Below are 14,815 nucleotides of genomic sequence, written 5' to 3'. Positions count from 1 at the left end.
ATTTAACCAATGATTTAACATTTCGTGAAAGGTTAAACCGCCTGATAGCATAAATTAGACGTGTCATTAGAAAGCTTAGAGACATAATATGCATTAGATACACACTGATACAAGGTGATAGGGGTAAATGGTAGAACCATAGTGACATGCACATGTTTATATTCAAGTAGAGGTGCATATGTTTGGAATATGCCCTACATAATAAAATGCTTTATTAAACAATGTGCAATCCATCATAGAACTTTTCCAATTTCTTTTGAGATTTTTACAGTTTCTCCAATTCCAGTCCCCAATTTATCCACAGAATGTTGTGGAATTCAGCTAAGACAATGGCTTTGTCTTTAGTCAGGAAGGGGTGGCTAACAGCCAGGTTAAGGGGCAGGGTTATGGTGGGATCTATACGGACATATACGGTAAGCACTTGCACCTGTAGGTTGCTGTTGCACTTTCTGTTTTTTTTTTTTTTTTTATGGTGGGACCTACATTTGAGGAGTTTGAGGATAAGCATGATTCCAGTACTCACGCTCTTGCATGGCAATGGCAGATTATTGTTATTGTGGCTTTGAGAAAAAAAAAAGTAAACCCCAACATCTAAGAACCTCCCTGTCCCGCCAAAAAGTCATTGACAGACCCTATTTTCACACGCAATTCAATATCTTGCAGTCACAGGGAATCTGTCATCGCTTTCATGCTGCATGTCACCAGGGCAGTTCCTGGCAGCTACTCCCCACCCTGCTGGCCTTGATTGATAGCTCTCTCCATATATTCAACCAGGGAGAAATCTATTAATCAAGGCTAGTGGGGTGGGGAGAAACCAACTAAGACCTATCAATGATTCATGGTTACGCAAATTCAAGAAATTTGGCTAATGATTCAACAGCTCACAATTCCTAGTAGCTTAGCACAACAAGATCATGGGTGAGATGTTCTACAACTAGTTAACTGGTTCTTCTGCCTGGGCCCTCTTCTGTCTGTGTCCACCTATGTTAAGTAGAGATACTTTGAGTGATAGGCCAAAGATGTACAATTCTGTGTCTGCAGTCAGTAATATAGTAACATAGGTTATTCTGAGAAGAGGAATAGCCAGTTATCCCATCAGTCCAAACCCTGACCTATTGTTGCACTCCTAACTAGAACTGAAAACCTTTAGGCAGAATAAATCTTTAAAGGGTGAGCCGAAAAGGATGTTTAATTTGTATTAGCTTTCCTTCACACATAAAGTATTTCTTTTTATGTTAATATCCTACAGAAATAGGAAAAAGTGCTCTGCCAAACCTCATTCTATCTTCTGGAAAGAATACGCCTGAAACCTTTTAAAAGCACAACTTGGAAAAGTATCATGTATCAGAGTCTGCGGGATCCAAATCTGGTGCAAGCATGGACCAGACCTGTCAAAGTATAAGATTGCACTCGTTTCAATGACGATCATTTCCTCCTGCGATTCTGCTGTCCAGTTTAGTGGCAAAGAGAATGATAAACAGCCTTCAGGGAGGCTAGAACATCAATACCTTGAAATATCTGGGCAGGTTCCTTGACATTTCAGAGAATTTCTTTATGCTTCAGTTGTATTTCAATATATGTAGCTGTAATGAAATGCACATTGATGGCTATAAATTGTATTCCTGTGGAGCGAAGAAGGCCAGCCAAGGTTGGAGCTTAAAGCTGATAGACCCCAGGGCAACTACTGAGCTACCAGTGACATCACATTATTTTGCATCATGACATCATACTTTGTGGGCTACATACTGGATGGAAAAATGAACAGCGAGATAACCCCACCCATTTTTTTTGTTTGCACCAGTATGTATGTCAGTATGTCTTGTTGTAATTGTTATGTACCCTATAAAATTATAGAGAAGCCTGTTGGGGCCAGGACCATTAATACCATCAAGGTGTAATTTTAAACTCATGGCCCCAATGCAAAATCTTAGTAGTACCTCCTATCATGTGCTACTGTGTTTTTCAGAAAATAAGACCTAGCTTCACTTTGCAGTTTTTTTGGAGTAGGTTTGGAATTTAAGCCCTACTCCAAAAGTACAATAAGTCCTAGTTATAGTCAGCTGACCAGATCCCTGACACTGGGTGGCTGAGCATCAGCGAATCAGTGCCAGACTTGTTATGCTCCGCCCCCACCTGCTCAACACAAGCTGCAGGATAGGCAGGAGGGGTATATGATTATGCGGGGGACAGAGGGTACGTGGGCAAACTACAGAGGGGGGGAGGTAGGTATATAGTATAGGGACTATCTAAAGGGTGGGTATACAGTATTGGGGAACAACTACAGAGGGGGCGGGAGGTATACTGTATGTGGACTACCTGCAGAGGGGGAGGTATACAGTATGGGGGAACAACTACAGAAGAGGGAGGTAGGTATACAGTATGTGAACTACCTGCAGAGGGGGAGGTATACAGTATGGGGGAACAACTACAGAAGGGGGAGGTAGGTATACAGTATGGGGACTACCTACAAAGGGGAAGGTATACAGTATGGGGGAACAACTACAGAGGGGGCGGGAGGTATACAGTATGTGGACTACCTGCAGAGGGGGAGGTATACAGTATGGAAGAACAACTACAGAAGGGTGAGGTAGGTATAGAGTATGGGGACTACCTACAAAGGGGAAGGTATACAGTATGGGGGAACAACTACAGAGGGAGCGTGAGGTATACAGTATGTGGACTACCTGCAGAGGGGGGATGTATACAGTATGGGGGAACAACTACAGAGGGGGGAGGGAGGTATACAGTATGGGGACTACCTGCAGAGGGGGGATGTATGCAATGTGGGGGGATAACTACAGAGGAGGGAGGTATACAGTATGGCGACTACCTGCAGAGGGGGGATGTATGCAATGTGAGGGGACAAGTACAGAGGGGGAGGGAGGTATACAGTATGGGGACTACCTGCAGAGGGGGGATGTATACAATATGGGGGAACAACTACAGAGGGGGAAGGGAGGTATACAGTATGGGAGGTCCTACTGTAGAGGGGGATGTATACAGTATGAGGGAACAACTACAGAGGATAAGGTATATAGTATGCAGGTGCCTACTGCAAAAGGGGGGATGTATAGAGCATGGGGGAACAACTCCAGGTGTGTGTGTGTGTGGGGGGGGGGGGGGGGGGGTTACTGGTGGTGGTATACAGTATGTGGGGGCCTTACTGCAGAGGGGGGATATATACAGTATAGGGGGAGAACTGCAGAGGAGGTGAGAAGTGTGGAGGCCTAACTACAGGGGAGTTTGTAGTATAGGAACCTAACAACAGTGGGACATACAGTATGGCAGCTAACTATCATATAGCTTGGCGCTGCAGTGTAGGGGCATACTATTTTCTCTGAAAATAAGACCTACCCAGAAAATAAGTCCTAGCTCTTTTTTCAGAGAAACAAATAATATAAGACCCTGTCTTATTTTTGGAGAAACACAGTATATAGAACACATGCTAGCAGAGGGGCCTTTGGGTAAAATGCTAAAAAAGGCAAACTCTAAATGGAAAGGATAGAATAACTATGATTTATAGATTTCCTTTTCTCTTCCTGTCATACACCATACGGCTCATGTGACAGTACAGATGGCTCCTATGGCAGCCACTATGTGTGCTATTCTGCTACTCATTTGTAAACTCTACACACCCTATTGCTATGACCAGCAATGATATGTTCCCTTTCTTCTAGTGACTAAAATCCAGTTGTTCCTGCCTTTACACGATAATGCATTGCTAAGTAATCCATGACATTTTGGGAAGTTCAGTCTCACTCCCACAATGCTCTTGCTCCATCATTTCTGGTCTAATCACTTAACAGGGGGATTTAGTGATGATTCCCAAACTGTAAACAAATGGAGAACAATTCTAACAGATCCATGAAGCCACATCTGTTCTTGTTTCTCTGTTGCTATTTGCACTAAGTTTCTTCCAAAAAAATCAGCCTACGGATACCGATGTAAGCTTTATATTACGTATAAAACCGTAAAGTCAGGGACATTAAGGAGACATGAGGCCATCCAGGGAGGACACATCTGTGAAGCAGTGACCGGCTAATCCTATACATATCCCATTCACTGTCTCATGCTGCATGTCTTTGCCTAATTGTGAGTGTAATAGGCATACTTACAGGATGTTGTTCTTGTAATCAAGATGCCTGAAAACATTGTTGCATTAACCCAAAGTGTTCCTCACAACTCAAATTGTTTCATGCAAAGCTGAGAATGTTAAAGTCAATGCCTGGAGGCATGGAGGTGGTTGGGTTACAGTAATGATGCAGTCTGGCTTCTATTGCAATGTGTGGATAAGAATGATCCTCTGTAGGTATGCTGGTCCTTGCTGGCAGGAAGGCGTTAACAGCTCCAGCCTTTGCTTTCGTGTCAGATGTGAATGTGTCAGCTTTCACTTGCAAGTTAAAGCTTTTGCTTCCCTTGACAGAAAACATCTGGAATATCTAGAGAAACAGACCTCTACTACAGTTTTCCTATGGTGCGGATTTCAGCTGAATCTTAGAATAATAAGGAGAAGCTGAATTGGACATGTTCAACTGATCTCAGCTAATACACTGGTACCCAATATCTGGTGAACAATGTCTTTAAGGGTTCTTCAATTGCAGCGATCATGCAGGATGTATACAAGTGAAGACTCCTTTAGTATAGAACGTGGTGAAGTGAGTCCGTTCTTACTGGCTAAATTATACAATAACAACTGCTAATATATATTGTGATAAGTTGCAATATAGTGCAGTTCTAGGCTGACAACACACCGTCAGGTTGTTCTGCAGGTTCCAATACTTCGAAACTGACCTGATACATTCACAAACCACAATGCAACCTGAGTTTTATAGAGCATGCCTATGAACTATTTGCAGCAAACATGCAGCTGGGGTGTGCTACATATCATGGCTGGCTGCTGTCCACATAGAAGAGAACTTGCCTGCCATACAGTTCAACCTGGCTCAATTTAATCTAGGATCTAGTTTATGGACATTACCAAGTCTATAGACAATTTACATTTCAGCTTGTGAACCCCTCTAAAAACCAAATACATTTGAGCTAGTGTTTATATAATATGTTCAGTACTTTTCATACAATATCAATTGAAGCAGCAACAACTTTCAAAGTATTAGTGACTACTAGAACGTCTATACCCATTATCATTTATTGCCACATTGTATGACCCATGCAGAGGATCTTGGATTGGGACTAGTTAGTTAGTTGACAGTCATGGCTTGGCTTTTCAAGGATTCAGTTCACTGCTGTAGCCCTGTATATGACCCTGGCTAAAGTGGCACCCCTATGGCCCCCAGTACCTAATGTGCATGTCTAGACAGACTCCCCTTGCTAAAACCCTTTTTTAGTTTGGGCAAGTAACTAGTGTAAACTATTGTGTAAGAAAAAGACATATAAAGAAGTCATAATGGATTTAGCCTCAGTTCTTACTTTGTATAGTCATAGAATATAATCTCTATATGAATATATCATTATAGAGAAACACAAATAAATCCTTATTTAAGGGGTACTCCTGCTAAAAAAAAGACTTCTATCTCAAGTCTTCCAGTACTTATCAGCTGTTGTATGCCCTACAGGAAGGGGTGTATTTTTTCCAGTCTGACATCCAGTCTGCTCTCTGCTGCCACCTCTGTCTGTGACAGGAACTGGAGAATTCCGGACATGGGCAGAGGTGGCAGCATAGACCACTTTGTCTGGCTGGAAAGCAGAAACCACTTCCTGCAGGACATACAGCAGTTGATAAGTCCTGAGAAGTACTTGAGATTTTAAAATAGAACTAAATTCTATATAACTTTCTGACACCAGTTGATTTGAAAGAAAACATTTTTTCCTGGAGAACCCCTTTAATATTCAACAATTCATGTACATTTATATTAGTGTCACTGCGACTAGAGCCACAGACTGCCCCGAATAATACCCCCGACTATTTGGCCATATTCTAAAGTTCTGTCAAAGTTTATCTGTTTCCTAGAAACTGCAAGTAATAGAAGCTAATTGGATGTATAAAGTATGGCATGTAACACAAGTAAATATCCAGGTACAGTATCATGGGATTATTGCACAGATGTAACAAATGAAGACACAAAAACTGCAGCTAAAAATAAACGACATTGTGTTATCTAGTAAAATATCTAGGAGGTGAAACCTGGCGGCAGTGCACACACATGAGGCAGGCATATGCAGGATTTCCCTACAAGCTATATTTGTGAGCTAACCCTTTCCATAGCTGTTTACATGAAGTTATTCCATGTATGTTCATTTACCTCATCCCCACTTAGGGTAAACTGTATAGTTTAACCCCCTAAATGGACCCCACGTTCTGCAATAAACAAGACATTCGACTGCAAATCACTGTGTAATTCACTTTCCAAAGCACTTATGGTCCATATAAATTTGGCAGCAATTCAGACACTTGTTTCCTCTGTGGAGCTAGACCCAGCCCTCTATCAGTGCTGTAGTATGCATCCAGCTTATTCCTCTGCTGCAAGAACGGACATTGATTTCTAACTTTAACTTGTCTGGAGAACATTAGAGCCAAAGAACCATGCTAAAAAAAGCTCTTAACGGGAAGGAAAAGTTTATAGTGCTATGCAGCATCCACAGGGAAGGTCCATGTCTTCATGAGAACCTCTACAGGTATGTGTGATCTATAGATCTTAATAAAAGACTAGCTCCTCTATTATAATATTGAAGTTTCAACTTTTATTGATGAAAAAAGACCCCAATGTAGCAGAGCTGAGTTGTCAGATATAGCAATGATGGGCTTTGCCACTTGTCCCAGGTATCACTATGACGCCAAGGCAGCTCTGCTCCATCTGTGTATTACTGCTGTCCTGTTATAATATTGTCTAGTGTAGTAGTCTTGTGTTTTAATTGTATATCAACTTATTGCATGGCAATGAAGAGGTTAAACATAAGGGCCCAATGCTCTAGTCCAGAGAACGTAACCCTGTGGACTCGTGAGAGGTGGAGTGTATGGTTTCCAGGGCCCCACACTGTTTGGGCTTCTTTACACATCACTTGTGAGTATCTGTTTCATGTGTCAACTGAATGAATTCACACGTGTTTGCAAATACATTAGTTACTCCATGAGACAAGCCCTGACGTTCCCCCTGCGTTTGGTCTTAGATCTGAGGTTAGCGTCTATGTGACAGCAGCACCTGGGAACTCCAAGGATGTAAAAAGCTCCAATTCTAGGGTACAGTATCCCATAGAAGGGGGGGTTGAGTATGTTGCAGCACCATTCTAGTATGTGTTCTAAAGTCCTAAGCACTATATATATATATATATATATATATATATATATATATATATATATATATTCATTCAAACTAGTGGTGTATTGCAGACAAGTTGAAGTGTATGGTGTATCTGATATGAAGTAAATGGCATGACATCCGAAAGTTATGGAAGACATTAAGTAAACATACATTATTTAAAAAAGTTTAGCATTGCAGAGTATATATTAAAACACTTTGAAGGCATTTGTAGATTATTGGGCGACCAGGCCCTGTCTGAAGGTGAAAGCGCATTGCTGGGTGCATGGTCACTCACCTCCTTGCAGAGTCGTTTGGCAGAAGGCAAGAAGCAGGATGATGCTCCAGAATGGAGCGGCAGGCCGTATGCTCTCCATGTCTCACAATGCCCCCGTCCCCTCACACATGCTGGGTTTTATCCCGCCGCTCAGCTCACATCCCCAATGAGGGAGGGGCAGCAAGAGACACGACGTCATTCTTACAGTGCCAGCAGCCCCATCCCACCCCCCTTGTTATTGGGAGAGGAGGGGGAATATTTTATTTTGTTTCCTTTTTTTTTCTTTTCTTTTTTTTTTTTCATTTTTCTTGGCTGACGTTCTGCAATTCTGGCTGAAATAGACATGGGAGCAGAGCCAGAGAGAGGGGGTGCAGAATTCTCCTCTCCGTGTTTATCTGTCTCTCTCGTTCTCTGTCTGTCTGTCCCTTCGCTCTCTTAACAGAGGATTTATCAAATTAATTTGCTAGCTGTAGGCTAGCACGAAAAAGACGTCCAGTTTTTATCAATGAACTCATCGCAATACTTTCAAGCACAGGTGCAGGACTAACAGCAGGGAAATCAGAGAAGACTGAGTTATAAGGGGATTGTTTCCAGCATGTACGAGCGTCTGTACTTGAGGGACAAGAAACCCTTAGCTTTCAATATTGGATAATAGAGAAACAATAACATGTACAAAGCTCCAGTTTATGGTACTTTCCTATTGTAAAAAGGAAGGTAGGTTTTATATTAAAATCCCTGTAATACCTGTTGCTGGTTATGAGGTTAATATATAGTATCATGACTTTATAGTCAGGTGCTTGGTCCTGCAAAATATATAACTAATGTGGCATTTACACTGATCAGGAATAACGTTATAACCACCGATAGGAGGAGTGAATAACATTGATTGTTTCATTACACTGGCACCTGTCACAAGGTGGGGTACTGTATATTAGGCTGGTCATATACATGAGATTATGATGGATCAGAATGCAGGCAGTCAAACAAATTGTGGATTGCTCATATGATCCTACCGGTAACATGCCAAACCAAACTAACAGGTAAGGACTAGGGATGAGAGAACCTGCTGAGGGAATCAGAAGCCGATAGTTCAGGTTCATATGAACCCGAACCTCAACCGCTTTGCTCATCCCTAGTAAGGACCATTGTAAAAAATAAAAAAAAATTCAAGCTTCAGCACTCTTCGGCCATAATTTTCCAATGACGCCATACACCTGCCCATGCAGTTGCCCATCATGATTAATCAACAGCGTATCATTTTAAAAAAACAGTTGACTAAAATGGTCCAAATTGGCCACTTTAGTATGAGCGTCTATAGCAAGATCTGCTGACAATCTGTTGTCTGTGGTGGTCATACATATGAAGTCATTTTTGGGATTGTCTAAAACCATACTGTGATGGCTAGATAATTAGGTACCACCAAAATGGCAGATTTTGTTCCTGGTATGCAGGGGCCAGTACCTGTGAGGAGTGGTCAAAGGAAGGAACAACTAGTGAACTGGCAAGAGGGTTATGGGAGCACTAGGCTCATTGTTGAACATGGTGGAGCACAGATTAGTCCATCTGGTTTGATCTCTTAGAAAAGGGACTGTAGCACAAATTGTTGAAATTTCCTTAATCTGAGTGAATAAGTATGATCCATGAAGTCCACACTTTATAAGTTACAGGTCTTAAATGATCTGTCACCAATGCCTTGATACCAGATACCAAGACACATTCAGAGATCTTCTGTAGTCCATGACTTGTTGAGTTGAAGCTGTTTTAGCAGCACACAAGGGACCCATAGAATTTTGTGATTCTAATAAATAAATTAGAATTGTTTACCATAATAAACAACGAAAACTACATAGTGCTAGAAAAAGCGTGCCTCTTTAATAGTGTCTCTCCTTTAAGAGAAATTTTAACCCTTGAAACCCTCTCTTTAAGAGCGACTTTAGGGCTGTCCCTTTAACAATGACTTTGGTGCCATCCCTTTAGGAGCAATTTTGATGCCTTCCTATTAAGAACGACATATAAACTGTCCCTTTAGAAGCAACTTATGTACCGTCACTTTAAGGCTATGTTCCCACAACGTAAAACTACGGCCATAGTTCTCGACGCAGAACTACGGCCGTAGTTTTGCAGTGTGTGACACAGCTTTGTGTTGAATGGGATCCCGGCCGCAGCGTACACACATCGTATACGCTCCGGCCGGGATCTGTGCGGCCCCGCAAATAACTGACAGGTCAGTTTTATGCGGCCGGAATTCAGTGAATTCCGGCCGCAGAAAGACCTGTCAGTTCACACAGTGAAGCGAGCGGCTCTCGCATCAGAGCTCTGCTGCCAGAAAGATCTTAAGTACCGGCCGAGATGATCAGGCCAGAGACCGGCCGTTCTGTGACCTGGCCGGGGTCACGGAACGGCCGGTCTCATACGTAACGTGAACATAGCCTAAGAGTAACTTTGGTACCGTCCCTTTAAGAGCAAGTTTGGTACCTTCCCTTTAAAAGTGAGTTTGATGCCTTCCCTTTAAGTGCGACTTTGGTACCACCCTTTTAACAGCCACTTTTATGCCGTCTTTTTAAAAGTGACTTTGGTCCTGTCCATTTAAGAGCAAGTTTGGTACCTTCCCTTTAAAAGGGAGTTTGATGCCTTCCCTTTAAGTGCGACTTTGGTACCACCCTTTTAACAGCCACTTTGATGCCGTCTCTTTAAAAGTGACTTTGGTTCTGTCCATTTAAGAGCAACTTTGGTGACGTCTTTTTAAGCGTGACTATGGTACCACCCCTTTAAGAGTGATTTTGGTGCTGCCCCTTTAAAAACAACTTTGGTACCGGCCCTTTAAGAGTGTCTTTGCTACTGACCTCTTAATAGTGACATCCACAGTGGCCTTATAATGGTAAAGAAAATTGTTTGAATTGTTGAAACCTGTATTTCTGGCAGTAAGGCAAAATCAAGGCCATCTTCTATTGGCCAATAGGGGACATGTGATTGCGTAGATGTTGTGAGTCACTGAACGAAGGACCTGTGAGTTTCTATTGGCTGCTACATTTCAGCTATTTGCATATGTGCTGTGATTGGCTGGTTAGGGCTGTGCTGTGTAATATTTGAATTCCTGAACATTCTGCCATTTATTTCTATGGAGATGTTTTGGTCAGATCGAAACCAAAAATATTTACACACCTTTCACCACTGAGGGCTTTGAAACACAGTTTGAATGGAGTCTGTCCGCAAAGCGGTTCGGGCTGTATTAATTGCAGGAAATTAGCTGGAAGAAGAAGAATAAAGAAAACATTTTACAATATAGTGGTTTTTCAAGCAGTATAATAAACAACAATATGCATGAGTTGTAGAGTATGCAATAGGTGACCAATGTTTTATTCAAACAGGTTTTCCATGGTGGAAGGAAGAGTCAAAACAGTAGGATGTTGGACCAAAACTGCTAGGGAGATAGAGTTTTTGTGTAGGTCAACCATGGAGACCATGTATGGTCATATCTAAGAGTATTATTGAGTTCAAGATGGCAAATATATTTAGGATGGGATAACTGGGATAATTTATTGACGTATAGTGATACTACGGTAAGTTCTTGGGATTGGGGACTTGGCAGCAAGAATCAGTTTAAGCCAGAGAGGCTTGTTATACGCTCTTGTCCTTGCAGGTATTAGATTGAGAAAAATCCCATGGGGAGTTAACAGTGTGGCTTTAGAGCATAAGGTCCTAATGTGACCTATGGCTTCCCAAAAAGGCTTAAATTTATTGCAGACCAACCAGATAAGTATATTGTTACCAGTGGTCAACTGTAGAGCCAACAAAGTCTAATAAAATCTACTTGGAAGTTTATAGGAATTCTCTTGATACATCCTGATGGACCACAACACTTCTTGTATACACTTCTTGTATAAACCTCACAATTTAAGAGCTGAATATCCAGCTCTTTCACCCTTGCAGAAACGTATGGTAGAATTTGGATTAGGGATAAGCTGGCCTTAAAATCGATTTAGATTTAGTCAAAAGAGTTTTAGTTCATTTAATGCATTTCAAGAGACAAAGGTTTGAAACTATTAAACTGAAACTACAAAATGTGTATAGTCTTCAGATATAGTCTCTGCCTTTTCTTTGTAGAAAATGCATTATCTTCTGATGTCATAGGAGCCCTGGTTGGATCTTGTCTCCGAGCTCTAGCCCAACCTAAGGGATGTCACCATCTCTGACCAGTCTCTCTAGCCTACTTCACCTTCTCCCTGTCATACATACAGATACATATATATCTTTATTAGGACATTTAGAGAGATTCAGGTGTGATTACAGCATGCTGCCTTGTAATAAATCATGCTACAGAACAGACAGAGCAGACACGGGGTTAATGCAGCAGGTGCTGCAACCTCACTGTGCAATAGTCTACAGTGACATGATATGTCCTTTAACAGCTTTAAACAGGGAAACTAGCTGGAGTGCTAAGGGAGGGGAGTAGGCAGAGTGGGAGTACTGTGATGAACAGCTTAGAAAACGCAATGCACTCTGTAACTTTTCAAACTGAGCAACTGCTCAACAGCAAAGTTCAACCAGAAAACGTAGAACAAAGACCACCCAAAAATAGATGTTGGTAGTTTTAGAACTGGAACAGACAACTAAGCAATGCTTTTCATTTCTGCTACATGTTTTTTTTTTCTTCAGAGTATCCCTTTAAGTAATTGTGTGTAATACAAATGGTGAGCTGAGCATGAGGGAATTTCACTTGTGTTGATAAAAGTGTGGAAAGGTGCCATCGCCCAACATGTCCCCAGAGGGTTCCCTTACATTTAAGACTGGAGAGGTAGCCAGTCCTTCTGTTGACTTCTGTTAGACTTAATAAATCACTCAGGTGCAATAGGGATGAAGGGAAGGAGGAGATGTTTGTTCTGCTGGATAGACAATGCCATATTTTTAAATAGGCTTTAGGTACCATAGAGTACTCAGAGGAGTCAAATTAAGGCTTGAGTAAGTGAAGAACCTAGCAATATTTGTTTAATGGCAAGATTTCCCATACAGGAATTTGGGAAGGTTGCTTTTGGTTGATTATGGTTGATTTTCCATTGGAGATTACAATTAACATACATAATACATCTTTCTTCAATTATATAATTATATTACAGAAAGATGTAAAGAAATGAAATGAATACTACTATAAAGTTTGCTAGCAAATGAGTAATAAACTCTCTGTATATCAAATTACACTATAAAGCAACCATGGTCTCCCTAGATGCAATGTAATGGTTCTTGGTGGGCTCAAGTCTTATAAGCAGGCTGCAACATTTTTAGCCAATGAAGGAATTTGGATGTGCATTCATGTGGAAACAAAATACTAACTGAGGCCCAACCAATTCTCTGTCACTTTCCTAAATATTCACAGCTGGACTTCAATTCTTAGACCATGTTTGGGGGAGAAATAAGCATCCTGATTCAAACCATTATTTTCCAATACCTGCATCTAGTAATGTGTAAAGTATTACTTACTTGTGGTAAGCCAGGGGAGCCAAGGGCAGGTGGTAATGTATCACTTAGGCACTTGATCACGGTGGCCAGGAGTGGTACAGTATGTGCCCACCCCTGGATATACAGTCACACACGGTTGGTGTAGGGCCAGCAAGTACTGAAAACAGATGCAAGGTTTACTTTAAATCTTTTAAAGGACACAGTGTACAATAGAACAGTCTCTCTTTCAATATGGTGACACTCTTTCAATAAAGATATCACTTAGATATAGTCTCTGAACACCTCAGTTAGGCTTGACTGTCTCAACAGTACTGAATTGACTCATTATGGTGACTGGAAACTGTCTGCAGGGTCTGACCTTCCACCTATTGCGGTCCTTGAGCACAGACTGACACAAGTCCAGGAATGCAGGCCCCACCTAGTGGGTAAAGCTAGGCATCAGGGAGACCCCTAAGGAAACCTAGCACGTAGCAGGGGAGTTTTCAGCCCTCAATTGCTCTCAGCTAACTGCTGATGTTTTATCCTGTCTTTATATCAGGGATCAGAAGAGGATAGCCACCCAGTGTGAATAGGGTGTCCTGTTTTCCCGAGCTACAGCAGCCTTACTGCATAAATCACTAGCCCATCAGGGCTAGAGGTGCTTGAAAAACAGTAAATTCTATCATAAGTCTTTCCCACAAATGGGTCCTTGTCTCCAGGCCAGGCCCGGAAAAGACACTGCAGCAGGAACCCTCTTTTCTTTTTATGTGCTCTCAGGAAACACTCTGACTAACCAACTAGGGTAGTCTCACCTCAAGCTGGCCCTACCTCACATTAAATATCCTTAGGGAGCTATATGATTGGGTAGGGTTATCTCAGGGGATTAATAAAGTGATCTGTGATAGGTCACAGGGAAAAATGAAGAGACCAGAATGAGGCACCCAGCTCAAAACTATTACCTTCATCCCAGAGCATAGACATACATAGCGATACCAATCTCCACATGCTATTCATAGCAGTGCCACACCAACTCTCAGATACTACATATTGAGAATCTATGATCTTGGACTTGGACTCTGTAGGGACAGGCTGAACTTTTATGGTACCCAAAGCAGATGAAGTTTGGTGAAGTTTAACATGATAACCAAGTAATTATTTAATTGCCTCTGTTACCATCAACCTTATTATCAAGAATAAAAACACAAGTTTCCTCTACAATACCTCTCCCATTTACATGTGAAGTGCTCAATGCAGTGTTGCCCAGGCATCCTATCATGTAACTGTAGAATGGACTTCTTGCTCCACAACCCATCATACTATCTCCAACAATTCACAAATGCAATGGTTTTGCACACAATCCCACATTCCACGTTTGTAACATCATGTTGTTTTCCCATTAAATTGGTAGTTGTGTTTCTCAATGATCTGATGTTAACAATATTTGCATATTGAATATTTTACATACAAACTCATGTGGTCACACCTGTGGTTATTTTTTCATATATCATTTTGAGTACTCTAGTGCCCTGATTCTAGAAATGTTATAATTTTTCTTAATTTTTCATACTGACTAAGTTTACTAAAACTGTATGAGTGCAAACTTAGACTAAACAAGCCTAAAATGTGCCAGATTCATCTATGAAGCGATAGTGTGAGAACATACTTCTGCTTGTGGAGTGATGTGCATGGAAGGCAAATCCAATTCAATAGTAAAGAATTGCCGGCACTCACCAAAGTTCTGCTGTTTATACACATTCCAACCATGGGGGTTATAGTATATTAAGTGTTTTGGCACAACATGTGGTGATGAAAACATGAGTGCCAAAACGTGTCCTTTACTATAACCTCCATG

The 14,815-nt window shown here is 41.4% G+C and overlaps 1 protein-coding gene across 3 annotated transcripts in view; it reads right to left on the bottom strand.

The window, feature by feature from the left end:
• Positions 1 to 7,665, bottom strand: part of ELN (elastin) — a 72,347-nt gene extending 64,682 nt beyond the window's left edge. For all 3 annotated transcript variants that reach the window (XM_069944775.1, XM_069944778.1, XM_069944777.1), the window contains exon 1: positions 7,552 to 7,665. In XM_069944775.1, coding sequence (XP_069800876.1) covers positions 7,552 to 7,630 — 79 coding nt within the window. In that variant the 5' untranslated portion in view covers positions 7,631 to 7,665. The remainder of the gene's footprint in view (positions 1 to 7,551) is intronic.
• Positions 7,666 to 14,815: the final 7,150 nt, after the last annotated feature.

The sequence above is a fragment of the Dendropsophus ebraccatus genome, chromosome 11 (genome assembly GCF_027789765.1).
Source record: "Dendropsophus ebraccatus isolate aDenEbr1 chromosome 11, aDenEbr1.pat, whole genome shotgun sequence".
Lineage (NCBI taxonomy): Eukaryota > Metazoa > Chordata > Amphibia > Anura > Hylidae > Dendropsophus > Dendropsophus ebraccatus.
Note: the sequence above shows the minus strand (reverse complement) of the source record. Positions and strands in the feature narration are given on the sequence as shown.